The 27958-nt window shown below is 50.5% G+C and overlaps 1 protein-coding gene across 1 annotated transcript; it reads right to left on the minus strand.

Moving 5' to 3' along the window:
• Positions 1-222: 222 nt before the first annotated feature.
• Positions 223-27889, minus strand: IFNGR2 (interferon gamma receptor 2). Its single transcript, XM_045085139.1, has 7 exons — positions 27649-27889; positions 17528-17660; positions 11944-12146; positions 8154-8299; positions 4081-4240; positions 3540-3697; positions 223-900 (listed from the first exon to the last, which is right to left on the minus strand). Exons 1-7 carry the CDS (start codon positions 27761-27763, stop codon positions 739-741), a joined length of 1077 nt encoding a protein of 358 aa, XP_044941074.1. The 5' UTR covers positions 27764-27889; the 3' UTR covers positions 223-738.
• Between the last annotated feature and the right edge of the window lie 69 nt (positions 27890-27958).

Consider the following 27958-nt stretch of genomic DNA (forward strand, 5'->3'; position numbering starts at 1 on the left):
ACACACATGCGGCTTCTGAAAGTGCCCTTTATACCCTTCTAGGGCATCAGGGGACACATGGAGACAGTTCTCACTGAGTGACCATGAGGCCTTGGGACCTCTACCGGGTGTTACTTAAGAAAACAGAAATTTAGAGAGAGGAATTTTAAATGGTTGAAACTTTGCAGAAGATAAAGACCAAAATCAAGAAAGTGAAGTGGAAAGCAGAAACTTCACAGTGACTTTTAAAAAGTTAATTATAGTCTTTTATTCCTAACGGGGAAAAAAAAGGCTTAATCTCTGGGAAACTATTTACAGGACTAATCATATTTCAAGCCAGGTGTTTGGATATGAAGAAGGGCCACTTAATGTCCCTTCTTGGGACAGGCTGGGACAGGTGACATGGTCTGCCCGAGGGCCTTCATCAAGGAGGGGCCTCGTGTCCTGGCTGCTGACGAGAAAGTGTCAGAGGCGTGCCGGACGCACATTTGCTAACAAATAATTACATGTCTTTTTAGTGTTTAAGAGAAATCTTAATCTTTCGGGGACATATCTGTAGAATTATTCTGAAAACGCGTATGATTAGAAAACTCTTAGTTTGAAGAAAAAAATCAATAAGCTTGTCAGCCCCATGAGACCCGTGACATCTTCCCAGGCACTGACGGGCCTTTTGGGGACAGGAAAATGGAGGACCGGATTCCATAAAGTGCTGACATGGACATCAGCAGCTTCCTTGGCTCAGAGCCCTCACCCCACAGGCTAGCAGACCGCACCAGAGTTTTGGGTCAAAGTGCTTTGGGGAACATCTTCTTGCTCCTTTGCTGAAAATGAAACAACGGACACCGAGTCCCAGGCATCATCCGTTGGTGACGTGTCCTTGTCCAGGGCCTCTAGGATAGGCTGGCTCGGGTCCTTCAGATACTTGAAAAGGTTGAAAATCAACAGCGTCATTAGCTTCTCAGTTCAACATGGCGGACCTTCTACCTGGTTGAGTTGGTACCTTCCTATTCTGACCACCACCGAAGCCACTTCTCAAACAAGAACGCCCCTCACATCAACAGTCACCTCAACAGGAATCCCAGGGCCAGCCAAGCTCACACGGTGCCTTGGGAAAAGCACGTTGTGACTTCTTGCCTCTGGGGCAGGCTTGGGGCCTGTTCTCCCCGGAAGTGGCTCTAGGATTCTCCCTTTCCGGTGAGGGAGGACGAGGGGCCTCTAGTTCACCCCTCATGGGGGAAAAGAGGGAAAGTTGGCCCGTGTCTTCCTCAGCCCCTCTACCCACCGGTCACTTCCACCTCACATGACACACACCAAGTAGAGAAGCAAGGAGAGACGGAGGGGGCCTCATGGCGCCCCACCTGTCCCTTCCCTCAGGCCTCAGCACCAGGCTGAGCCATCATGTCACCGCTGCGTGACGGAGAAACTCCCGTCTCACTGCCAGACCGGCCGACAGACATCGAAACACAGAGAGCCCAGAGCTGACTGGCGACAAGAGGAGCATAAACCAATCCTGAGCGCTTCTGAAACCTCAAAAATATAAGTGAAACCTGATTCGTTATTCTCGTGCAACCTCAGTGCCCTTTGAAATCTATTTTTCACACTTTCCCAGGGAAGTGAACCGAAAGACTCTGTTTTAGACCCACAACCCAAAGAAACAGCTAGTAGTAAATTCACCTCACAGGGACCTGCTGGTGGTTTTACCGTGAGAGAGATCCGAGCAGGTAAGATGCCAACGCCCACTGAGGGCTGTTACTGTGTGAAAATATTAACCAGGGAAGGTCTTTTGTTTTTGTTTTTGTTTTCTTTCCTTTTCTTTCTTTCTTTCTTTCTTTTTTTTGTGGTAACACTTAAGGTGAGTTCTACCCTCTTAAAAAATTTCTAAACGCACAATACACTACTGACTCTAGGCACGATGACACAGAGCAGCTCTCCAGAACTTACTCATCCTGCCTAACTGGAACTTCATGGCCGCTGAACGGCATCCCCCTGGGTCCCTCTCCCCCGCCCCCGGCAACCACATTCTACTCCTGCTTCTATGAGGTGGACTATTCTAGATGCCTCACGTGAGTGGAATCGGCCTGGAGTTTTCTAGTGGGAGACTTCACGTGTAATTTGAGTTCTGTCTGGGTACTTTAAATACCTCATGACGGAGGAAGGAAGATAAGGGACTCCAGCTTTTTCTAGAAGCACTACTCTTTCTCTACAGACTTGGACCTTATCTAACACCTATTCCTTCTAGGTATTTCCAGTACCTTTACTCCGATTTTACTGCTAATAAACCTCCAGAGACAAATGCTTTTAAATAATCTTCCATCGGCTCCTAGAAGGCTGGGCCACCTCACAGAGCCTGGGTGGCGGTGGTGGTGGGGATGCTGAGCAGGAAAGCGACTTCCCACGAGACCCTGTCCACCTGTCTCCCTCAGGTCTTTCAGAATATTAGTGACATCCAGGGAGCTCTCGGTGTGGACGGCTCTGTACCCACAGCCCTGGGTGCGTGTCCTCTAGAATCCTTCTGAGTGCACAGCTCCTGCCCTACAGCCCTGTCTCCACCGCCTTCTCACCCTCTGCCAGGCGTCCCGGCGGCTTTCTCCACAGGCCATCTCTTGGCCACGCCAGGCCACCTTTCCCACCAACTTCGTGCCATTAAAAAAATTGTTTTAGGGCACTTGGGTGGCTCAGATGGTTAAATGTCTGCCTTCAGCTCAGGTCATGATCCCAGGGCCCTGGGTTTGAGTCCCGCATTAGGTTCCCTGCTCCATGGGGAGCCTGCTTCTCCCTCTGCCTCTCATGAATAAATAAATAAAATCTTCAAAAAATTGTTCTAAGTTGTGGTAAAATACATTACTAGAATTCAGAATTATCATTTTTAAGTGGTATAAAATACATTCACACGGTTGGACAAGCCCCACCATCTCTGGAACTGTTTTAATTTTGCAAAACTAGAACTCTGTCCCCATTAAACGCTAACGCCCCATCCCCCTCCCCACCCAATCCCCAGTGCCCACCACTCTACTCAGTCTCTGTGAGCCTCACTCTCCTGAGTACGCCACAGAAGTGGAATCACACAGAAGCTGTCGTTTTGTGACTGGCCTTTTCACCTAGCATCGTATCTTCAGGGTTCACCCGTGTTGTTGTGTGAGTCAGAATCCTCTTCCCCTTAATGGCTGAATAACATTCCATTGTGTGGCTAGACCACACTTTGTTTATCCGTTCATCCACTGACAGAAACTTAGGTTGCTTCCAGCATTTGGGGGTTGTGCATATTGCTGCTATGAACACGGGTGTACAAATAACCCTGTACCACTTTTTTTTTCCCTCCAAGTAGGCTCCACACTCAGCGCGGAGCCCAGCGTGGGGCTCGAACTCACAGCTGTGAGATCAAGACCTGAGCCGAGATTAGGAGTCGGACGCTCAACCACTGAGTCCCCCAGCGCCCCTGCCCTGAAACACTTCTAACTCCACACTTTGTGTCCATGGCTTTGTCCACTGCCAGACTCCTAGGCGTTACCATGGGGCCGCAGAGGGATGACATGTCACCCCCTGGATGTGTGCACACGTACCTCTTCGATTTGTGACGGGATGCTTGGCGGAGAGTGAAACCAGTATTTCACCAGGCCTTTGTATCTCAGCACCAGGAAGAAACAGCCCCCCGCCAGCGCCGCCAGCGACAGAAAGACTCCCACAGTGATGAGGATGACTTGTTGAAGCTTGGTAGTGGCTTAAAAAAGAGGACACAAGAGTGAACAAGAGGCCCATCCCGCACACGATACAAATACCGGGTCAGCCTTCACTGCCAACTGCTTTGGTAGTGTCCACGTCCTCCTGAGATGGACACACACTGTCCCTCCCCTGCCCAGCCTTCCGCACTTGAGTGCATAACTAGTAAAAGCAACCCTAAAACTGAGCGGCGTTAGCCGTCTGTGTGGTGTCACTGTCGCAGATCTCAGCACGAGCTGGTTAAATCTACTTGGGCGCTGGCTTCTCGCCCTTTCTCCCTGGGTCTCCCCACTGCCACTGCCTCCACCTCGTAAGCCAGCCCCGGTTACACTACTCAGGGATTCTGGTCCCAGCTCAGAAAGGATGAAGGAAGGCAGGTGTTACCATCCATCATTGTTTCGTAGCAAGTTATGTTGCTTAAGCGGCCGGGCCTAGAGGTGTTGCAGGATGTGCGAAAGAGATGCGCCTTCACTTGTAAACAGTATTCTCTTAAGGGTCTCAAGCCATCCAACACGATGGAGTTGCTCTTGAAAGGACCTTTAACCTACGTAAAAAACGCCAACAGGAACGTATGAAAATGACCCAGAGAGATGTGGTTGAGCCACTTGTAGCTTTGCCAGTGTTTCCTCAAATTCCCAGGGAACACCGTCACCAAAGAAAGAGATTCTTTCTTTTTTTTTTTTTAATTTAAATATTTTATTTATATATTTGACAGAGAGAGAGATCACAAGTAGGCAGAGAGGCAGACAGAGGCAGAGGGAGAAACAGGCTCCCCGCTGAGCAAGGAGCCCGATGTGGGACTCGATCCCAGGACGCTGGGATCATGACCCGAGCTGAAGCCAGCTGTTTTACCAAATGAACCACCCAGATTCTGTTTTGAAAGAGTCACTGGTTTGCAGTGAACATATTTTATGTGTGAAAGTGGTGAACCGTGTGGAGAAAGACGCTGAGGGCTTCAGAGCTGTCTTTCTGGCTATGAGGTCTCGGGGGCCTGCCGGGGCCACGGAGGGTCCGCCCCTGGAATTTAGCAGGCCCCCATGTCTGGGATGAAATTTTCTCCTGAAATGGGGTGCCTGGGTGGCTCAGTCAATTAAACGTCCGGCTCTTGGTTTCAACTCAGGTCATAAGCTCAGGGTGGTGAGTTCGAGCCCCGAGTCATGCTCAGGGGGAGTCAGCTCATCCCTCTCTCTCCTTCCCGCACTCTCTCTCTCTCTCTAAAATACATAAATAAAATCTTAAAAAAAATAATAAAATTGCCTCAACGCCCAGCGCATCTACTTTAAAATCACTATTTCTTACTTCACGGTTAATGTATTCTAGATTCTTCAAGCTAGCCAATGGACAGAGGGAAAAGAAATCACGGTGGGAAATAACATTCTTTTCGTTCCGAGCCTGGTTTTAGTTTTAACTGAAATGTGCTGATGCCTCTTACAGAGTTTTGGTCCACATGATCTTGGCGAGTTACGTAATCGGGACACAGCTGGGTCCCAGATTCTGGAGGATTCTGTCTCCTCCCCTCAGCCTATCCCTGCTGCTGCCGCCCTCCCTCTGGAAACTTCTAGTCAAAGGCTTCTTGCTCTCCTGGACAAAGTGGCCATTGTCCCACAGGGAAAAGAGGGAAAGATATATTATGGCCATATAGGATTTCTTATAAGGGGATTGCTTTCCTATTTTTTAAAAAAAGATTTTATTTATTTATTTGACAGACAGAGATCACAAGTAGGCAGAGAGGCAGGCAGAGAGAGGGGGAAGCAGGCTCCCCGCTGAGCAGAAAGCCCAATGTGGGGCTCGATCCCAGGACCCTGAGACCATGACCTGAGCCAAAGGCAGAGGCTTTAACCCTCTGAGCCACCCAGGCGCCCCTGCTTTCCTATTTTGAGATGTAGCAGAAAAACGCCACAGCCGTTTGAAACGGTGGTATAACATATGCTCAGCGACACGGAGACGAAGCTGCTGTAGTGTTGGCTGAAAACCGGCAGATTACTCAAGAGTATGTAGAGAGCATCTTATTTTTAAAAATATAAAATAGTCGCATTACTTAGGAATCATAGGACCATGGATGATTTTTCTTCCTCCTGTTTAACGCTGAGGGACTGCCAAGGCAGAGGAGAAAAATTTTTGCTTGTGATGCCCCATAAAGCAATTTTTAAAAAGATTTCTTTATTTATTTGAGAAAGAGAGAGAGCACGCAAGTGTGGAGGGGCAGGGGCAGATGGAGAGAATCGCAAGCAGATTCCCCATTGAGCGTGGAGCCCTACTGGGGCTCAATCTTACAACCCAGAGATCGTGACCTGAGCCCAAACTAAGAGCCTGGCACCTAACCGACTGCGCCATCCATGCGCCCCACCCACAAAGCCATCTTAAGTATAAACTTCCTCTGGGGTTTATTTCAGCTGCCAGTTGGCATTTCTAGAATTCAGAATCAAAGACTGCAGAGACCTGAGACCGCTGTCCTTGGAGGGTCTGTTTGCCAGGCTAACCAAAGCCGGCACCTGGGAACTTAGAATCCAGAAATGCCCCACCATTCCCTAAGTAATATCGGAAGCTAATGGTGAAAACAATGTTTTCTATGCTGAACACCTGCTCTCCTTCTAGGAGTCCGGAATTTTGATCTGTGCTAAGGAGAAGGGGCCTGCGTTTCCAGTAAAAGCCCTGGGCACTGCATCTCTGATAAGTTTCCCTGGTAGACAACATTTCACACGTTGTCACGGTTTGTTGTTGGAGGAATTAAGTGTGTCCTGTCTGAGTCATTCCGGAGAAGGTTCTTGGAAGCGTGTGCCTGCCTTCCTCTGGAGTTTGGCCCGTGTTCCTCTTCCCTTTGCTGATTTTGCTTAGTGTCCTTCTTCTGTAATGAATCATAGCCGTGAATACAACCATATGCCAAGTCCGTGGGTCCTTCCAGCAAATCCAGGGCTGGTTTTGGGGACACAGACTCACAGCTGGGATGTGGATATTTTGGTGGCTCTCACACTCATTTGAGCCCTAGAATCTTTGATCCACAAGTCCAAGGTGTAGCTGCTCTGGTAGGAAGGGGGAAAGGGGAATCCCTTCTGGAATCTTCTGGGCCTTCTCCATCCCACTTGACCAGACCTTGACTTTTTGATTCAGGGAAATGGTGAGTTCCTTCTTCCTCATATGATAAGTGTCTACTCTTCAGGGAGTTTTGCCTTCCTCAGTGTTTTAAGATTCACCATGAAGAAATGGGGAGGAAGGACAAGTGTGAGCTACGGCGCGGAAGATCCGCAGAGCAGGGGGCGCCTGGGGGGCTCAGCTGGTTAGACGTCTGCCTTTGCCTCAGGTCACAATCTCGGGGTCCTGGGATCGAGCCCCGAATCGGGCTCCCTGCTCAGTGGGGAGCCCACTTCTCCCTCTCCCTCTGCGTGTGCTCTCTCTCTCTGCCAAATAAATAAATAAAATCTTAAAAAAAAACAAAAGACAAAGTGCAGAGCACGGACCCTGGGCTCAGATGTCCCTGCGCTGATGTGCTAGCTGTCAGCTGCTGACCCTGGGCCACTTACTCAACCAGCTGGTTTCCTTCTCTGTGACACGGCTCGGGACAAATACTAAATGTGTATCTCAAATGCCTGGTGCAGGGCCCCACGCAAAGAAAGCTCTCGATTAACATAAGCTTTTACCATTATGAAAACTATAACATTTCATAATACACTAAGTCCAAACCATTATGCCGTACCCCTTAAACTTGTGCAGAGGTGAATGTCAGTTATATCACAATAAAACTGACCAACAAAAAACCAAAACAATTATAATACTGTTGAGTTTAGGAAACCCGGAAGCTCACAGAGATAGTGACACACAGCCTGGACAATCAGGCACGCGGATGACCGAAGGCCAGCACTGTCCCTCATATTACTAGGGCTGACCAGGCCCTGCTGGTCTGATGCCAGCTCTGCCAGCCTCGCGGCCCGCCGCAGCCCCTCCTGCATTCCTGTGAAGATCCCGGGGCTTGCAGATCCCGAACCTTCCCACACCCTGTCTTCTTCCCTAGAAGGCGCTCTCTCCTCCCAGCAGACTTTTCACCTGTTCATATGCGCTCTCTTTGCAAATCATACAAACCACAGCAATTTACATAAATCCTGCAGACTGCAGGGGGGGATTCCTTGTTGTAGAAACAGGCTTTCTAGAACCTTCTCCACACTTTAGAGTGCCCCACGGGCTCTGTGCGCACCCCAAACAACGGGACTGGCGTGCTGTCAGGCAGAGAGGGGCCTTCGGAGCCACCTGGCAGAAGGGAAGGCTCAGCATAGGGAGCAGAAGCTCGGGTCTTCAGCAGAAGGACTGAACCCGGTTCAGGGCTCAGACCCCAAGGCAACACCGGGACGCTCTGTCCTCCTTGTCTCATTCCAAGTTGATTTTTTTTTTGCTGTATCAGAAAGTCCGAAGGAAAGAAAATCAAAACAAAGTAGAAAAAATGTAGAAAAGCAGAAAAATGCTCTTGCCTTTTGGATTCCTGCCTTTTCCCAGTAATGGACATAGTACTGGAAATAGCCCAGGTTGGGAGCGACGTCGAAGGGAGAGGAGAACCTGATGATGAGGGAGGCTTCTCCCGGCGTCACCCAGATGCTCTCGGGAGGCCCAACGGTCACTGAAACAGAGTAACGACACAAACACAATGTATCACACACGTATATATGTATACACACACACACACATACATTTTATATATAATACAACATATGATCTTATTTTTAATTTTATTTTTAAATTTGAACCCAGTTAATTAACACATAGTGCACTGCTAGTTTCAGAGGTGGAGGTAGCGACGCATCGGTGCCTACCACACCGGGTGCCATTACGTCACGTAAACTCCCTCACGCCCACCCCCCACCTACCCCATCTCCCACCCGCCTGCCCGGCCCCAGCAGCCCTGGGCAACCTTATTTCCTATGGTTAAGGGGCTCTTATGGTTTGTCTCCCTCTGTGATTTCGTCTTGGTTTATTTTCTCCTCTCACACATGATTATATATGTCTATGGCGTGTTCACACACCCACACCCACCCACACACACATTTTTAAATCCAGTGAGATCGCATTCTGGCATAGCGGACTCCCAGAGACTGGTCTGGGCACAAGCTTCACGTGGCAGGCCACGGGGCAGGAAGGCCACAGTGTGGCACCAGGGCTTCTGGTCAGTGGCAGGAGGGCCCTGGCAGCTGTTCACGTGTTGGCCCAGAGCCAGTCTCTTCACCCCACCCCCGCCCCCGCCCAGTCCCCACCCCAGCACACGGCTTCCCTGTAGACTGAGACCCACAAGAGGCTGGTACAGAAGCCTCCCAGGCTGAAAAGCCCCAATAGCCAATATCTCTTACGACTGCACCGCAGAAGTTTCCAGAGTCCCCGTGAGGGCCACACGCAGTTACAAGAATTGCTGCACTCGGCCGAAGACACGGGTCCCTTGGAGGCACTGGAGGGGCCCCAGGGAGGTGCAGCTTATCAGTCAGGGGTCATTTTGCCACAAGCGATGCTGCTTAGGAACGTGGCGAACAGCCACCATGACTGGGTTTCCAGAGAAACAGCCGGAAGGTTAACCACAGTCAGATTTTCAGGCAGAGGGGGAGACGGGGACAGGATCTTGCTCCCCTTACCTACAACCTGGCTCCTTTGCAGATCTATGTTTAATACACATTCGTACTTCCTTACAAATGAACAAAAGTGGTATTTATAAACAGACCATGTTTAAATATAGTACTGGAGAGATGTTGCCCTTGGAAGTCTGTTTCTTGAAGCTTTTCACAGAGTTCCCGGGACCCTGAAGCACGTTGAAGGAAAGGTTCCCTCTTGTACGAAACAATCACTCAGACGGAGAGTGTAGCTCGGGCCCCACGAGTTCTGAGAGGCCCATCCATGCGCCGTCTACACGTGCAGCCGATCGGATCACTGTGGCTAGTTGTGCGTTTGAGACTGTTCGTGCTTTCCACGCTCCCACCTGGGCTCCCCCAGCTGGGCAAGGCCCTGGCACCTGTTGGGCAAGGGGCTGGTCCCTGCAGGGTTTGCAGCCATACTGCAAACTGTGAGGCTGTGGGGGAGAGATTAGGTCTAGATAGAGACCTGGCCGGCCTGGTCCCCGCCCCCACCCCCGCCCGGCCACCAGCTCAAGCCACGTTATCCTCAGACCTTTCTCCTCTGTAGGACATGTTCTCTAGACGTTTCTGTGGCTTCCACGCAGGGCTGGGCCTGGAAGCTAGGGTGCCAGCCTGAGCGGTCATTTCGTCCCCCGGAAGGTCAGGGTGGAGAGAGCTGCCCTTCGAGAATTCTGGATCCGGGATCTGGTACCAAGCGACAGGTGCCAAGAGGTAATGATACGGGTTTCCTGGGTTTGATGTAGAGTGTGAATAAATGCCTGCCGCTCTTAGCCCTCTTCATCAACGAAGCACTTTTTGAGGGGAAATGAGCCTGTCTTTTGATGGGGAGACGATCCGCCCTCTCTCAACACATGTAAGGGAGTCTCGATTATCTGCAGGTGAGTCTCCATTATCCACGGGTGACTGCTGACGGCAGCTTCCACGGACCAGCTCTCCTTGTAGACCAGGCAACGTGGATTTTCACGTGTCCACACAGCTCTGCGTACCCGCCACAGAAGGTCATCTTCGCTCCCACAGGGAGAAACAGAAGCCAGGAGGTCAGCACAGTTGCCCAGAGGCCTAGCCAGTAAGGGGCAGAGGCGGGATCTGAAGCGAGGCCGATGTGACCCCCAGCAGCTGCCGCCGCCAGCCATCTCCTCCCTGCACACACGCTCATCCTCGTGTTGGTTGTGTCCCCCAAGTGCACAAGTGCTGGACCCAGCGATGGGCTCTGAGGACACGTCTGCCTCCGACTTTGCAAGTGAGGGCAGGGGATGACTGCCCAGCCGGGAACCACCTGGGAACACTGCTGCCCAGCTCAGGCCGGGAGGACGGGGAGCTGCGGATGGCTGGCACTGGACCAGCGACTTTCACAACAGGCCCTGCTTCCAACTCCGTTCTTCTTCCCCAGCACCAGGGCCAGGGCTCACCATTACTTTTTCTTTTTCTCTTAACTAATTCCCAGCTAGGTGACATTTCGCAGCTCAGATATGTGCTGGTTCTCTACGCAAGGACAGGCGACTTGTCCGCGGTAACTGTCTGGCCCGCGGGGACTGCGCTGCCTTCTCTTCCTGTCCCCACACCATCTGGCGCAAGCTGTGGGTTGCTCCTCCAGCTTCCCAAGGCAGACACGCTCAGACACGTAGGAAAGAGAGGGAAGGTCGTGGTAACAACTCCTGTCCTCATCACCCGACTTCCACCCACCTCGAGGTCGTGGTCAGTTTTGTTCCTCTCATCCCCTTTGCCCTCCGCCCTCCCACTCTCTGGATTATTTTGAAAAATCCCAAACACGACATCATTTCATGTGTAACTACTCCAGTATGTGTCTCGAAAGCCTAGGACCTCCCGCCCCGCTCTTAAAAACATAAAATACCATTATAGGACCTAAGATAAATGAACAGTAATTGCTTACTAGCCCGTCAAATAGCTAGACCGTGGCCACACTCCCTCAGCTGTCTTCTCCCTCTGCTTAGTTTGCCTAAACCATGAGCACTGGGGCTCTGGGACACAGCCGACCCTGTGGGAAATGAATCACGGAAGGAGCGAAGCACAAACTAGAATCTGTCCGTCCTTATGCCCCCTTCCGATTTCTGGGAGCACATCTGCTCATTCAACCAAGCTCCATGGCACAAGCTCCACGGCATATCCACCATGAGCCAGGCACTGTTCGAGGCCGAATGAAAGTCTTTCTTAAACATAAAGGAAGCTGGAGGGTGATCAGTGAAGCCAATATGTTCCATCCGGCCCAGAGGCCAACGAGCTTTTTTTGGTAAAGCGCCCTAGTAAATTGGGCTTCAAGAGCCAGGCAATCCCTGTTGCAACTGTAGCTTGAAAGCTTGAACTGCTGTAGCTTGAAAGCATCCACACACCATACATTATTAACAGACGGTGAAACTGTGTTCTAATAAAACTTGATTTACAACAGCAGGTTGGCGGGCCGGATGTGGCCGACAGGCTGTGGCTTCCCAGCCTCTGGTCTTAGCAACTCATAGTCCTCTAGCTCGAGCCTCCGTGCTCAGGACGTGGGTTCGACCACCATACCCACCTGTTCACCGGCCGTGCGGGGCGAGACACAGGACAGGGGAGCGTGGAGTCTGCACGGCTCAGTGAGGAGGAAAGTGAAGAAAGCCTGAATGATAAAGGAAGCTTTAGAGCCAAGTTCTCTTACCATTCCAACAGGACAGGAACCAAGGCACTGTCAGCCAGGGGGAAACCAGGTCCTCCAGCTTAGCTCGGACGCGTAAAGAGATGTTGAAATGTGGTGGGAAACCCGTTGAGAGGCTGCTCGGGGTGAAGTTACACTCCGGCTTGGTGAGGTTCATACAGTTCACACCTAAGTCGTTGGCGTCATACCACCTACTGCCAGAGAAGCTGCAAAAGAAAACAGGCTTTCACTTCGTGGATTTCACTCTTCTGCCACATCCAACAGTTTCCCCAGAGCAGATTATTATTATTTTTTAAGCAGCTTTCCTGAGATCCAAGTTGCAGATCAAAGAATCCACCCCAGTGAAAGTGCACAACCAATGACTTTCAGGAGATTCGTGGGGTTGTGCAAACATCACCACGACCAATTTTAGGACATTTTTTTTCATCCCCCGAAGAAATCCCATAATCCCATATCTATTAGCACTCACTCCCCACTGTGCCCCAACCCCCCAAGCCCTAGGTGACCATTAATCATCTCTCCTTTCAGTTTCTCAGGGTTTGCCTCCTCCGGACACTTCCTACAAATGGGCTCATGAACCGCATGGTCTTCTCTGATTGGCTCTTCCCACGTAGTGTGTTTTTCAGACATGATGTGTGATGCTTATAGGACATTTGTTTCTCCATTGGCCTGTTAATGGTCATGTTGGTTGCTCCCACTTTTTGGCTGTTGTGGGTAACACTAAGAAATAGTCACATGCTAGTTTCTATGCGGGCATAACTTTTCAATTCTCTGGGGGAAATACCTAGGAGGGGAACTGATGGGTGATACCAGAACTCTTATTTTTAACTGCCTTCCCAAGCGGCTGCACCATTTTACATTCCCACCTGCAACATATGAGGGTTCTGATTTCTCTGCATCCTCACCAGTACTTGTCATTATGCTTTTTTTAATTATAGCCATCCTAGCGACTATGCTGTGGTATGTCCCTGTGATTTCAAATTTGCATTTCTCTGATGAATATTGGTGTTGGGCATCTTTTTATGTATTTATTGGCTATTTGTATATCTTCTTTGGAGAGCTATCTACTCAAACCCTTTCTCTGTGTTTTTCAAAAAGATTTTATTTATTTATTTATTTGACAGAGATCACAAGCAGCAGAGAGGCAGGCAGAGAGGGGGGGGGGAGAAGACTCCCCGCTGAGCAGAGATGCGGGGCTCGACCCCAGGACCCTGAGATCATGACCAGAGCCAAAGGGGCTTTAACCCACTGACAGAGTTGTCTTTAATTGTTGAGTTGTAAGAGTTCTTTATATATTCTGGATGCAAGTCTTTTCTCAGATTTTTCCCATTCAGTTCTGCAACTGATTTTAATTCTCCAAGCTCAACCCCTGCAGCTGGCATCTTTAGGCAAGCTATGGTGTTCCTACAAACCCCACTCATGCTTCCTGCTACTGTGGAGTTCTGTTTACTCCATAGCTGCACATTTAACGTCTGCGTCACCCGTATGAAAACCCTGCTAAATACAAGGGCACATATTCTTGTAAATGACAGCTCTGACCTCTGTTCTCAGGTGGCAGACTTGAGGAAAACCAGGGAGGTGGCTGCTAGAGACCCCACTGGGGGGCAGTAGGCAGTGTGCTCTGTAGAGACACGCTGTGCCCCCAACAGCGGCTCTGGCCTAGAAAGCGAGGCGGGGAGAGACAGAAGAGAGGAGAGAGGAGGCTGGGGATCATTGCCACTGTCTTCCACACGCCACACGTGCTTCTAAGTGTGCCTCTGACCTTGACCGGGAACTCTTCTGTCGAAGTGGCAAGTGGCAAGATGAAGTCCACTTCAAGATGTGTGGCCACGGCTTCTGTGGCTTACCACCAAGACCCAGGGCCAGCCCGTGCTGGGGAGAGGGGTCCCCCAGCAGAGGCACCCTCCGGTCTTAGATTGGGGGTGCGCTTCAGAAGGGGTAAGTGATCTTTAAACACGTAACACAGATACTTAGAGACACTCTAACCTTCTCCCCGCAGATCCCAGCTGCTGAACTTGGGCGAAAGGCTCCCCACATTTCAAAGGTCACTTCCCCACGCAGCAGGGAATGGACCACTCCGGCTCCCCGTCCTTCCCTCTCCTCCACACTTGGCCCTGCCTCAGAACTGCTGTTAAAAAACGGTTCTCCACAAAGGGGTCTGAAGAGGGACAAAGCATCCGAATTGAAATGACAGCTGACACGAGACAGCAATTTCAGGGGGAAGAGAGGAAAAGGGAGCTGCATTGGGAGGCCACATTGCTTTGTCTTCGCAAACCAGAGAAACGAGGGGATGTTGGCAGCACTTCAATGAGCGCAGCCTGGAGAGCGTGGCCCCCCCCCGCTCCCCCCGACTCTGGCCTCCTGGGGCCCGGGTGCTGGGGTGCAGGGTGGGGGTGGGGTGTGTGTCGTTTGAGTCTCACCTGAAGAGTCCCCACTGGCTCCCCCCTCACCATGTGTCCAGCACGACTGCCTCTGTCCCTGAGTTTTCTCACATGAAGGGAGCAGGGCACAGCGGCCACACACACGGACTCTGGAGCCAGATCACCTGGGTTCAAATCCCAGTGACTTCGCTTTTCTGTTCCTTAGTCCCCTTATCTATAAAATGGGGATAAATGATGGTATTTGCCTCCGAGGGGCCATGAAAGTCGAACCAGCTGACATTAGGAAAGTGTCTGAGCCAGGACGGGGGACCCCGAAAGCACCACGTAAATCACTTGTTCCACACCTGGGCAGCTGTGGGCTTCACTGTCCAGTCTCTGTTGCATCACCTTCAAAAATGGCAAGTGTCCCCTCGCACCCAGCAATTCCTCCGCTCCAAATATACGAAAACAATCAGACAATTTATGTATGAGGACGCAGGCTGGTGACCATCTACACCCGCCAGTGGGGAAGCATTGACTGTATCACGTGTGATGCATCCTCTGATAAAACAAGCGGTAAAAATGTTCACACAGAGATCGCTAGGAGGATCACTAGGCTCACACACCTAACTACATTTGGTTGAAAAAAAAAAAAAAAAAGGAAGCAGTACCCAAAGACATAACCCCAGTTTTGTTTCATTTTTACGCACACACGGGCACATTTTCAAACCAAGTGCACGCATTTAGGAAAAAAGTCTAGAGAGAAATACGCCAGAAGGAGAATAGGGATTATTCTTGGGCTATAGAGCACTAGGTTGTTTTAACTTTATTCTTTCTACTTTTCTGGGTGTTGTAGCCTTTTTGTAAAGAACACGTGTTGTTGTTAAAATCAGAAAAAAAAAGGAAATAAAAAATGTTTCAGAAGACTGGCTGGTCAGGTTAAGTTTTTTAAAAGTGAAATCTCTTGAGTTTTTAATGTCGGGACTAAATGAAAAAAAAAAAAAAATGAAACACTGTGGGTCCAACCCAGCACGAAGGTCACACTCACTACAACCCCTGATTTAAACCTGAAAATTTCCCACAGTTCTCAGTGCAATTTGGCTTTGGCTACTGTACTACCAGAAAACAGGCAGCTTCATTTCTAATTACGGTAATGCTTTGCTGTAGGAAAAGTTTTAAGTCCCACAAGACTCAAAATGATTATTTCATGTCACTAAACCGTCCCAAACATGTAAAAGTCTCTGAAAACAAAACAAGAGCAAAGGCCGTCCTCTCATCAGATTTGTGACTGGAAAAGAAAACAAGACCAGCCCGGGTTTCAGTTTCTCGTCACCCCTCAACTTTTCCAAAGAAGGACGTTCACATTCAACCCATCCTTTATTTCTTTTACTAGAACCATCTTCTATCCTGAGAAAACCATCTCCAAAGTGCTTTCCAAAAAGGAAACGAAGTATAATAAACATGTAAGTCTGGGAAAGGAAACCGTCAAAGGTTTTAAGGAATATTTCCACTATCTCCTGGCGCTCTGTCGACCCACAGATGTACTTCCCCCTTCAAAGCTAAGGAATGCTAGTCAGTACTTCCTGTCACCAAAAGCTTGTTTAGTTCTACGATACCATGTTTACTGAGTGCCGAGTAGGGCAAGCTTCGTGGTCACAGGACCCGTGCAGGGGCCCAAGCCCCACTCTGAGGAGTCACTCAATTTGATACGTGGCTGCCGCCATCTTGAGATTCTCAGTAATTCTGAGCAAGGGGCCTCGTACCATTTTCATTTTGTGCTAGACCCACAGATCATGTACCTGGTCCTTGTGGATCTGTCCGCTTACTGTAGATTGCTTTGTACTTACTTGAGGACCAGCTAAATGTAATTCAGACATAACCCCTAAACCCTGGTTTAGAATCTATTCTTATTTAGCAAATGTTGTTATAATGGACATCGAAGGTGAAAACGAAGTCATCTGGAAACGTGCTCCTCTTACAAACTAAGTGCCTGTAATTTTTCCAGGTTCCTTCCCTGTTCTTGACCACAGATATGGTCCAGATTTTACATAGTTGCAACCGCTACCAGATTATCCTTTTTAATAGTTCCTGAATGTTCAATGACTAGTTAACATGACACAATTTGGCATTTTTCTGCTGACGGACACGAATGTATACTTCAACGTCTATCTATCTTCATGAATATGAGTGGTTTTTTCTTCCTTCTTTTTTTTTCTTTCTTTTTTTTTTTTTTTAAAGATCTTCTTTATTTATTTGAGAGAGGGAGAGACAGCACGTGGATGAGAGGGAGAGAGAATGTGAAGAAGATTCCACTCTGAGAGCCTGACGCGGGGCTTGATCCCACAACCGGGAGATCATGACCTGAGCTGAAACCAGGAGTCTGATGCTTACACGACTGAACCACCTGGGCACCCCATTTCTTTATCTTTGTCTGATGGGAGTTTCTATCAGCTGTGTAGGGGGAAAGTAACGTGGACATTTCTGTGACTTGAGCTGTCCAGTGGCTAACGCTGCGGGAGGAGGGCTGGGACGATCTCCATCCACCACGCTCTCCCAAGCACGGAGCATTACTATTTCCTTACACTTTGTGTGACTGGTAATACGAAACGACTTGGCCAATAATTTTAACTTCGTCTTCTCTTAGCCTCTGTAACATAGTAAACATGTAACCACCGAGGACTTCGATTTTGTCTTACTTCTTCCCCTGTGTGTTTCTGTTGTACACCAAGGGATGAGAAAGTGTGAAAGCCGGTGAGAGAGAGAGGAGGGCCCAGAAGAATGTGTGAAATGGAAAACCCCTTTTAGAGATCGAGAATTAGTAGCAACTAAGTGAATACTTTCCTTAGTAGGCCAAATCTGGTCTGTAAAGTTCAATAAACCAGATATTTCAAACTCGAGGAAGATGAAAGCTACAAGGTGCCTCCTGCCCTTTTAAGACAGGAAACCGTCTTCTACAAACCTCTCCCGAACCCAAAGAGACGATAGTCGCCCCCCAACTAAGAAGCCCCGTAGGTAGGCAGCCCAGTCTCTGCGACACCAGTGCCATTTAAGCCTTCGCATGGTGGGAGGTTATGAAATCTCTGTCCTTGGAGATTTTAAAAGTACAAGAGGAATATCTGTTTCCAGCGGATTTGCTGGCAATCCTGCCAAGAGGCAAGCCGGAGCCGCTGGCCCTGGGGCTCCCCGCACCCCTTCCGTAAGGACGCCAACAGAAGGATCCGGCTTACTATTTGTACTGCACCTGGTAGACCACCGGCCTGCTGTCATTGCTCAGGGACCCCGGCTCCCAAGTCAGAACCTGCTCGGCGTTGTACAGGTGAATCTTCGGGTTTCGAGGAGCTGGCAGCTGGGAGAGAGAGTCTTGAAAGGGGCAGGGAGTAAGAGAAGGGGGTAGAGGGGAGAGAGAAAGCAGGGGAGGGTTGAGAGAGAAAAATAGGATTACAACAATATTTAAATGCACAACTCCGTTTTTGTCCAAGTGCAGAAATGGTTATTGCCTAATGCATGTCCCCTCACCCTGGCCTTGGACTAAGTATGGCACCAGTGACACAGCCCATGGGAAAGAGAGGCCTGGGGCCCGCAGGTTGCAGTTCTTAGCAACGGGGCCCGGGTGCCAGAGTCTGGCTCCACTGGAATGCATGCTCTATCCCAAATAAGCACGTGTGGCTGGGCAGGTGAACTTGACAGTCTGGGCTCACGGTCTTCTTCATGAGCAAGGGGTAAACAGCTGTACTGTCTGTAAGTGAACGCTGAGTCGGTGGCCATGTGACACGCATTGGCCCCAGACTAGCCTTAGTTGCGGATGTGCATTCGCATCAACGGAGTGTGTTAAACTCCATGCACACGCATACACACTCACACATGCAAGCCCCAAACCAGGTGTGCAAACCACAAAGGCACATGGAGGGTAAGACATGTCCTTTGGGCTTCGTAAGGGTCGCGCTGTTCCTCAAGAACCCCCAGTATCACAGTCGCCAAGGTCCTGCTTAAAGCACAGACCACCAGCCACCACCCCCACCCCCCGACCAAGAAATCCACATCTCCAACAAGCTTCCCAGCTGATTCTCAGGCACGGTGAAGGCTGAGGGCTACAAACAGCGAATAACACCCACCCTGGGGAGCCACCGCCAAGGTCAGAGCCGCCCTCCTGGGGTGACCTGGACTGGGCTGGGGACCACAACTGCCGCAGGCTCTTCTCTTGCAAGAAAACATGATCCTGACGGGCTGTTCTCCGAGGTGGAAACATGAACAACCAACGCCCAGGAGGTGGAAAGAAGGGTTTTGAAAAATGTGCTGCTCCAGAATTCGGAGCAGGAAGTTCAGACCATATGTTTTCGGGAAACGCATCCCATCTCAAGAGTGGTGTCTGTCTGGCTCTTCCTCTGAAAGACGTGTTACTAAGAGTCCGTGGCCACTTGTTTACCTCCAGAATGCCTGCTGTCTCCACAGCCCGGAGCTCAGGCGGGCCTCAGTTCCAGAATAATTCTTATTCAACCAGCGGACCAGCACTTCTACCAATTTGCATGAAGGCCAAAGGCAGGCTGGGGTTGCCTGGGAGGCGGCTCTGCTGGGCAGGCCCAGCTCGCTCCTCATGGCTGCTGTGCGGGGCCCGCAGACCCCAGAGCGCAGTGAGCACTGGACAGCGCCCCCGGGGGGAGGACTTCCTTAGGGCCCAGCGCCCAGCAGCGTCAGAGACCCGCAGTTTCCCATGGATGCTGAGACGAGGTGGCACGGATTCAGTGTCTTAAAACAACCCAGCTCGATCGCTTACGGTTCTGGAGATGAGAAGTTTGAAACTGCTCTCCCTTAGGTAGCGTCTGGGTGTTGGCAGGGCTGGGATCCTTCTGGAAGCTCTGGGGCAGAAATGGCTCCTTGCCCCCCTGCAGCTTCTAGAAGCAGCCCACATTCTTTGGCTCTGACTCCTTCCCCCGGCAACAGTGGGCTGATTCCTTTTTTTCTCTCTCTCTCTCTCTTTCTTTTTAAGTGACTACCTATTTATTTATTTATTTTTCAAAAAAAAATTTTTTTTTTTTGAAGATTTAGTCATTTATTTTAGAGAGCAAGGGAGAGAGCACGAGCAGGTGGGGCAGGAGGAGAGGAGAAACCCAAGCAGACTCCGCCTTGAGCCCAGAGCCTGACATGGGTTTGATCCCAAGAACCCTGAGATCACAACCTGAGCTGAAATCAAGAATCAGACACTTAACCGACTGAGCCACCCAGGTACCCCTTTTTAAATATTTAAGTTCTAGGGGCACCTGGGTGGCTTAGTGGTTTAAGCGTCTGCTTTCAGCTCAGGTCATGATCCCAGGGTCCTGGGATCGAGTCCCACATCGGGCTCTCTGCTCAGCAGGAAGCCGGTTTCCCTTCCTCTCTCTCTGCCTGCCTGTGATCTCTGTCAAATAAATAAAATCTTAAAAAATAAATATTTAAGTGAACATACAGTGTTTACTGTATTGGTTTCAGCGGTAGAATCCAGTGATTCATCACTTACGTAATTAAAACTCTCAAGGCTCATCACAACACAGGCTCTGCTGAAGGCCCATCCCCCACTGAGCCCATCCCCCACCCACCTCCCTCCACCAACCCTCAATTTGTTCTCCATTGTTAAGAGTCTCCAATGCTTTGGGTTTTTTTTTCTCTCTCTTTTTCTTCCCCTGTGTTCATCTGTTTTGTCTCTTAAATGCCATATGAGTGACATCACACGGTCTTTGTCTTTCTCTGACTTCTTTCTCTTAGCATCGCACACTCCAGCTAGATCCACATTGCTGCAAAGGGCAAGATTTCATTCTTCTGGATGGCGGAGTGACATTCCACCACATACACAGACCCCGTCTTCTCCACCCATTCCTCAGTCGGTGGACATTTGGGCTCTCCGTACAGTCTGGTTATTGCTGCTCCTGCTGCTAGGAACACTGTGCCCGTGAGAATCTGTATTTTTGTACCCTTTGGCTAAATAGTGGTGCAATTGCTGGACCAAAGGGTAGTTCTATTTTTCACTTAAAAATTTTATTTATTTATTTATTTATTTACTTACTTACTTATTTATTTATTGGAGAGAGAGAGCAGAGGGTCAGGGAGAGAGAGAATCCCAAGCAGACTGTGCAGCTCAGAGCCCAACTTGGGGCTCAATCTCATGACCCTGAAGTCATGACCTGAGCCAAAATCAAGAGCTGGTGCTCAACCGACTGAGTCACTCAGGTGCCTCTCTATTTTTAGCTTTCTGAGGAACCTCCATGCTGTTTTCCACCATGGCTGAACCAGCTGGCCTTCCCACCAACAGTGTAGGAGGGCTCCCCTTTCTCTGCATCCTCGCCAGCATCTGTCATCTCCTGTGTTGTTAATTTTAGCCACTCTGACCGTGTGAGGGGGTAAGTCACTGTGGTTTTGATTTGTATTTCCCTCTTGCCAGGTGACGTGGAGTATTTTTCATGTGTCTGTTGGCTGTTTGGATGTCTTCTTTGCAGAAATGTCTGTTCATGTCTTCTGCCCATTTCTTAACTAGATTATTTGCTTTTTGGGCATTCAGTTGGTAAGTTCTTTATAGTTCTTTTAGATACTAACCTTTTATCAGCTATGTTGTTTGCAAATACCTTTTCCCATTCTGGAGGCTGCCTTTTGGTTTTGTCGTGTGTTTCCTTTGCTGTGCAGTTTTTTATCTTGATGAAGTCCCAATAGTTCACTTTTGCTTTTGTTTCCCTCGCCTTTGAAGACGTGTCTAGCAAGAAGCTGCTGCGGCTGAGGTCAAAGAGAGTGCTGTCTGTGTTCTCCTCTAGGATTCTGATGGATTCCTGTTTCACATTTAGGTCTTTCATCCATTTTGAGCTTATCTTTGCATACGGCGTGAGAAAGCTTCTGGTCCGGTTTCCTTCTTCTGCATGTGGCTGTTTCCCCAGGACCCCGTGTTGAGGAGACCAGGCCGATTCCCTTCCATGCTGTCACCACACTGGTCTGACTCTCTTGCCTCCCTCTTCCATCTTTTGAGGACCCTTGTGACGACACTGGGACCATGGAGCCCATTTCCCACATGAGGTCACGCAGCCACAAGCTCTGGGGCTTAGGACGTGGATATCTTTGGGGGCCATTATCTCGCCTGCCGCGGTGCCCTCCACCATGCCCCCGTCTCTGGGGAGGACTGTCTCCTGGCGCCCGGATCTCCAAGATCCAGACATCAGCTAAGGAAGGAAGCACCAAGGGCCCGAGCAGGAAGGGCGGGTCCACCCCAAGTGACAGGTGGGCCAGAAGAAAGGCTTCCCCGTAAACGTGGAGTCTCCAGATGGGCCTTCTACGTTCTTCAGCTTTCATTTTCCCGACGTGTGGGGAGCTGCCCCGCAGTGTTACTCTGACATTTGACTTTCCTGGAATCCCCTGCCCTACCACATTCAGAGATGATAACAAGTCTTAAAACCGAGGGTTTCACAATGAAGCACCGGAGACTGCCCACTCCGTAGCAATTGCCTCACCGCCCTGCCCTCTGCACCTCTCGGAAGGCCCGACCTTGAACTGCCTCGCCCCTGCACCACAGCCCTCACAGGCCCTCCTTGTTCCTGGGAAACTCAGAGCCTGCCCCTGCGGCTCCTTCTCTGGAACCTTCTTTCCCCTTAGGCCACAGCTCTCTCCCCTACTCCCTTCTGGTCTCTGCTCTCACTAGAGTGGTTTCCTGTGTAAAACGCGCAGGGCGCGGGGGTCCCTGTCTCTGCTTGACTCACCCGCGTGGTGCTAAGTCACCACCTGGGTCCTCTGTTTACACCATGGTGCTTAGGAGCATGGATTCCAGAACTAGACAGCCTGAGTTCAAAGCTGCATGCTCCTTAGGACCTTGGGCAAGTTGTTTAACTTCTTTGTGCCTCAGTTGTATCATCTGTAAAATGGGTACAGTATAGACTTTGCAGTGTCATTATGAGGAGAGAACGACCTAGTTTTATGCATGGGGCTGAGGACAGGGCGAGCACCTTGTGGCCCGTGCCTCTCCACATTGCTAACGGTTTATCGACGGTACCTCTGAACACGAGAGTGGGGAGCTCCAGGAAGGCTGGGTGTTGTTGAATTGGGGATTGTTTTATCCCCCCTGCCTGGAAGAGCAGGCACTCCAGATCTGGGGAGTGACTGGCCCGCAGCCCAGCGGTGGGCTTGCCTTCAGAGAGTACATAACCGATTTCTGGTCCTCAGCGGTTCATTCTTCCACTCGTAAACCAGGCAGAGCTTAGGTTCCCTTTTTCCTTCCTTGCTTTATGCTCAAGTTCCTCCCTTTTGTTTGGTCTCTGCTGCAGCAGGGCATGGGTGGACAGCTCCGGGCTGTGACCTATCTGCTCGGCTCCAAAGAGTCAGTGTATCTAGGGTCATGGTGCCTGCTGTCCAACGTGTCCGCAAGGGCTCTGCGGAAGGAGAACAGAACTTACAGACAAAGGGCTTAGGCTGAAATCCTGATCCTGTGACCTACAGCCACAGGTTCGGCTGACACAGCTGAGCCTCGGTTTTCTCCTGAATCGTGGAACCATGCCCTCTCTCCTGGAGCTGGAGCGAGGGGCACGCGCAAGATAGCAGATGAAGGGCAAATCAGACACTGCTGTTTGAGTAAATGTCTAAGACGTGACTATTTCAGGGTGTCCCGATTCCTCATGGCACGGCTGCCTGTGCAGGTGGCGGGCAGCACCCGGTCACCCAGACGCTGTCTTCAGGGACCCGCGACGGGGCACCGAGCCCCGCGCTGAGCATGTAATTGATGGTCTGCCTTTGATGTAGGCAGAATAGCGCCCCTTCCCCAAAGATATCTGTGTTCAGTGAATATATTAGGTTTCATGGCAAAGGGGAACAGAGGGTGTAGATGGAATTTAGGTTCCTCATCAGACCTTAAAATAGGGAGCTTATCCAGAAATTGCTGGGTGGACCCAATGTCATCACAGCGGTATTTCTCCGAAGCTGGAGGAGCCAAGGCAACGATTCTCCCTCTAGAACCTCCAGAAAAGAATGCATCCCCATGGACACCTTCAGTTTAGCCCAGTGGAACCAGCATCTGACTTCTGACCTCTGGAGCTGTAAGACAATACATTCTCTCGTTGTGTAAAGGCACTGCTTACGTGTTGTTTGAAGGCGCTCAACTGGGGGTGATTTGTTACAACACCAGGAAGTAAGACGGTCCCTGGAGGTGGACACCAGGGCTTTAATGACACCCCAGCTCTTATGAGACAGAAGCTCGAAGTAACGGTAGGGTGTACACAGTTCCAGTCCCTTCCCTCTCCGCGGTCTATGCGGGCAGTCACCCACAAGCAACTCATGGTAAGAGATGACGTAGTGATCACCCGTGTGAAGGGTATTCTCTGCCACTCACAGCTAGAGCTCCTCCTGCGCCCCCTTCCTGCCCTGCCCTTGACCTTGGATGCAGCCTGGACCCAGGCATTTGAGACTTTATGCGTATTTAAGAAAAGGCTAGCCTGGCTCTCAGAAAGACAGTTTGGTTAACATACATCACACACAGAGCGGCGCCTGGGCGGCTCAGTTGGTTAAGCGTCTGCCTTCGGCTCGGGTCATGAACTCAGGGTCCTGGGATCGAGTCCCACACGGAGCTCCCCACTCAGCGGGGAGTCTGCTTCTCCCTCTTCCTCTGTCCCTCGCCCACCCCCACTCATGATCTCTCCCTCTGTCTCAAATACAATAAATAAAATCTTCCAAAAAACTCCCACACATCACACACAGAGAATAAAATAAAGTGCATTAAAAGAAATTCACACTAAAATTAATCATTTAATCTTGACATCCAAAGACCCTTCAGATTCCTCCCATGGATGGGGTGTTATGATGAACGTCCATGACTTTGCAGGTGAGGAGATATCAAAAAGCATTCCCTGAACGCTCAGCTGTAACCAGCAAGTTGCTCTGGTCAGTAAGTCCTAGACATCCGCTTACTTGCCCAGACCATTTGTCCCCACCTAAAAAGGTCAGTTTTGTCTCCTTGAGAACAGATGGGGCTATCTCCTACTTGAAGAGAATGGTGGGGAAAAGAAAGACAGTGCATGTTTACAAAACCTTGTCTGACCTAGAAAAGGAGCCTAATAAACGCTATTACTATCATTTTCAGTTTGCCCCAAAACATGGCAGTTGCTTAGTAGTTTCAACTGCTGAGTGGATGGGCAGACAAGAGTTACTTGCTGCGGGACCGTCTGGGTGGCTCAGTCAGTTAAGCACCCAACTTTTGATTTGGGCTCTGGTCACCATCTCAGGGTTGTGAGATCGAGTCCTGTGTTGGATTCTGTGCTCAGCGGGAGTCTGCTTCTCTCTTTCTCTCTTTCCCTCTGCCCCTCCCCCTGCATGCTCTCTCTCAAATAAATAAATCTTAAAAGAAAAGAGTTGCTTAATGCACCTTCATTTGCAATGGTTCCTGTTTTGGGGCATTTATTGTCTTTTTCAGCAGCCTCTCCGTGCATCAGAAGCTTTGGATGGTCAAGCCAGCAAATCATGGTAACAAAATTCTATGGCACAAGTGCCTTTCCAACCTACTACTAAACTAAGAGCAGGTACGAATACAAATAAAAGCCTCAATTCTTCAACGTTCAGGTCGATGGTCAGAAAGACGGTTGATTTACTGCACTGTAGTGGGGCTGATTAATTTTTGATCTAAAGCAAACGGCCACTGCTTAAAGCATTACTACTGAAGGGACCAAAATATGCCACCCCAATATATGTCACTTCGGCATTTTTTTTTTTTTTACATGTTCATTATTTGGAATTACAGTTACTCAAAAAACAGTCAGTGCAAAAAGGACATTCTGACTTTTCTTTTTCCCCCTGAAAGCAGGAACTGAATCTCTCTTGTGATGGTATTCTCCCTATAGCCGGAGGGCAAAGGGCATCTTGACTCAGAGATGGAACTGGAGGCTGAGAAGGTTGCATAAACAAACTTGGTTACTTCCTCATTAATTTGCGACCCCAAACTCAAACCCCCTTGTTTGGTTAAATCTCTGCAAATCACTATTTCTATATCTAAAAGGTAGGAAAGGTGAAAACTTTGGTCGCTTCTTCGACCCTCATATTTTTATAAGCTCCCATAGGAACAAAATTAAATATTTTTCTCCTGTCACTCTGTCTCATGTCAACTTAATTATTAGATTAGTCGAAGAACCCAGAAGGCAAGAAAGGAAAAGTTTTCCTCCCCTACGCTACAATTTAGATCAGGTCCAGTATTTTACATATGTTATCCCTGAAACACCTCTAAGGGGTAGATATTATAAGTTTTCCTTTTTAAAAATTTGTTTCCAATATTTATTTATTTTTTTTTCTGACGGTAAAAGCCATTTCATGATTACTGCAGGACACTTGTGAATTATGAAAAAGCATGGAAATTTTTCTATTGTTAGTTGTTAATAGCTCCACTCTGTGCTTTGATTAACATAGTTTCTCCTTAAAATATCCCAGTTAGTTTTTCTAATAATTTATTATGAAAAAAATTTCAAGTAGTCACAAAACAGATTAGTATAGCATAGTGCTATTTTTCAAAGGATCTATGATGAAGGATATTTTATTCCCTTTGTGGGGGGAGCAACAGAGGGAGAGTAGAATCTTTTTTTTTTCTCCTAAAGATTTTATTTATTTATTTGACAGAGAGACAGCGAGAGAGGGAACACAAGCAGGGGAAGTGGGAGAGGGAGAAGCAGGCCTCCTGCCAATAGGGAGGCCCATGCAGAGCTCCATACCAGGACCCTGGAATCACTACCTGAGCCAAAGGTGGATGCTTAATGACTGAGCCACCCAGGCACTCGGGGACGGAGGCACTCGGAGACAGAGAGAGAGAGAGAGAGAGAGAGAAAATGAATCTTAAGCTGGCTCCATGCCCAGGGGAGCTGACGTGGGGCTTGATCTCATGACTTGAGCTGAAATCAGGAGTCTGATGCTTAACCAAATGAGCCACCCAGGTGCCCCCACACCAGTTTATTTCTCATGCATCACACAAACCCAAACTTTGGTAGAAGACTAAAAGATAAATTACTAGAAAGAGGGGCATGGCCTTAGGTGTTGGGCAATGTCAAATAGCAAAGTTTTTAAATATTTCTCTCCCAGTCGGACTCACAGCAGAGAGGTCATGTATGCTGCATAGACCCCCACTAGTAAGCCGTAGCACTAGTTGAAAGTAACCAGCACTAAGCCCATCACTCGGCTCCGGCAGTTACCAACATTTTGCCAAAGCCCAGATTCCAACTGAAGGAGGCCGGGGGAGGGCAGAACAGAGATTGCTCAAGACCTGAAGCTGGGGAGGGGTGAAGTCAGGATTCAAATCCATCTGTCTCAACAGAAAACCACCATTTGGCCCAGAGCACACAGCCTCACATGCAAGGCTCCCCTTATCAAGGAGCTGTGGAATGTAAGAGCCTTTCTAAGTGATGCTGGCAGAAGAAAGAGACCTAACCCACACCCCGAGTTTCACATGGGCGAAAACTTCTACCTTCTAGAGACTATTTAAGAGCTCCCCAACCTGGGACAGTCTGTCCTGGGGAAAGAACCAGCAAAACACCTTCCTCACCGCGGTCTTGTCTTTTCTCAGAGTTTTTAGATTCGGCTGTTAAGTACTAAATACGGGCAGTTAGTGTCAGAGGGACGAGACTGACCTAGGAAAGGGCTGTCTGGACGGGAGCTGAGCCGGGATTCAAAGTCTGGTTCCCTGGAGCCCCCGCCGCCAACACCAACACGACCGGGGTTCGGGGCACTTCTGAGTGCTGCCCACCCCCTCACCTGTCCGATCCTGGGAAAAGAAGCATCTGGACTCTCAAACACATCCCCAGTCCCGGTGGGACTGAGTGACATTTCCAGCCTGCGGCTGACTTGGGCCGCACGCAGCTGCGAGGAAGGAAGCGAGCCTGGGCCCCGCTTCTAACTCAGGCCCCCGGGGCAGCAGGGGCCGCGGCCAGGCTGGCCAGGATGCGGAGCCTGCGGCCCGCACAGGCGGCCTCGCCCGAGCCCCGCACTCTCTCTTCCTTTGTTCACGCCGAGCGGCGCGCGGACCTCGGCCACACTCGGCGGCGGGGAGCGGCGGCGCGGGGGCGGGAGAAGAGGGGCCGCCGTGGGGCCCGAGTCCCGCAGGAGCAGGGGCGGCGTCTCCGGCGTCGGAGGGTGACCCGCGGCCGGGTGGCCGGGAGGGGCGGCGGCGGTCCCGGGGCCGCTCCGGTGCCCGCGGGCTCCCCGCCGGGGGACTGCGCGCAATTCCCGGGGCTCCAGCCCACGCCCCGCACCCGCGGCGGGCCTCGCGCCAGCTCCCGCTCCACTCGGGGCTCCCCGCGGACCCCTGCCCCGCGCGCGGCACCCCTCGGGTCGCCCCCCTCCTCCCCCCCCCGCTGCGGACGACGCCTCCCCGGGCCCGGCTTACCTGCCGGGGGCGCGGCGGTGCCGTGGCTGCCGAGCAGCAGCAGCGGCGGCAGCAGCAGCGACAGGAGCGACAGCGGCGGCGGCGGGGGCCGCATGGCCCGGGGCTCCGGCCGCATGGCCCGGGGCTCCGCGGCGGCTCTCAGGGCGGCCCGGCCCCGGCGCGGGGTCGGCCGAGCGGCTCACGTAGCCGCCCCGGCGGCCATGGCGAGCGCAGGGCGCGCGGGGCCCGCCCCTTCCCGAGCTGCGGCGACGCGGTCCCGGGGCGGCGGGACAGCCCAGCCCGGCCCGCCGCGCCCCGCCCCGCCCCGCCG

The sequence above is a fragment of the Mustela putorius genome, unplaced genomic scaffold (genome assembly GCF_011764305.1).
Source record: "Mustela putorius furo isolate JIRA1106 unplaced genomic scaffold, ASM1176430v1.1 tig00000832_pilon_pilon_pilon, whole genome shotgun sequence".
NCBI classification, from domain to species: Eukaryota; Metazoa; Chordata; class Mammalia; order Carnivora; family Mustelidae; genus Mustela; species Mustela putorius.

What these genes read in the sequence shown, in the direction of transcription:
- IFNGR2 (XM_045085139.1), bottom strand. Translation starts at nt 27,763, where the DNA reads ATGCGGCCGGAGCCCCGGGCCATGCGGCCCCCGCCGCCGCCGCTGTCG. An exon ending in CACCGCCGCGCCCCCGGCAG is followed by an intron (nt 17,661 to 27,648) that starts GTAAGCCGGGCC and finishes GCCCCTTTCAAG; the next exon opens with ACTCTCTCTCCCAGCTGCCA. An exon ending in TACCAGGTGCAGTACAAATA is followed by an intron (nt 12,147 to 17,527) that starts GTAAGCCGGATC and finishes TTTCTTTTGCAG; the next exon opens with CTTCTCTGGCAGTAGGTGGT.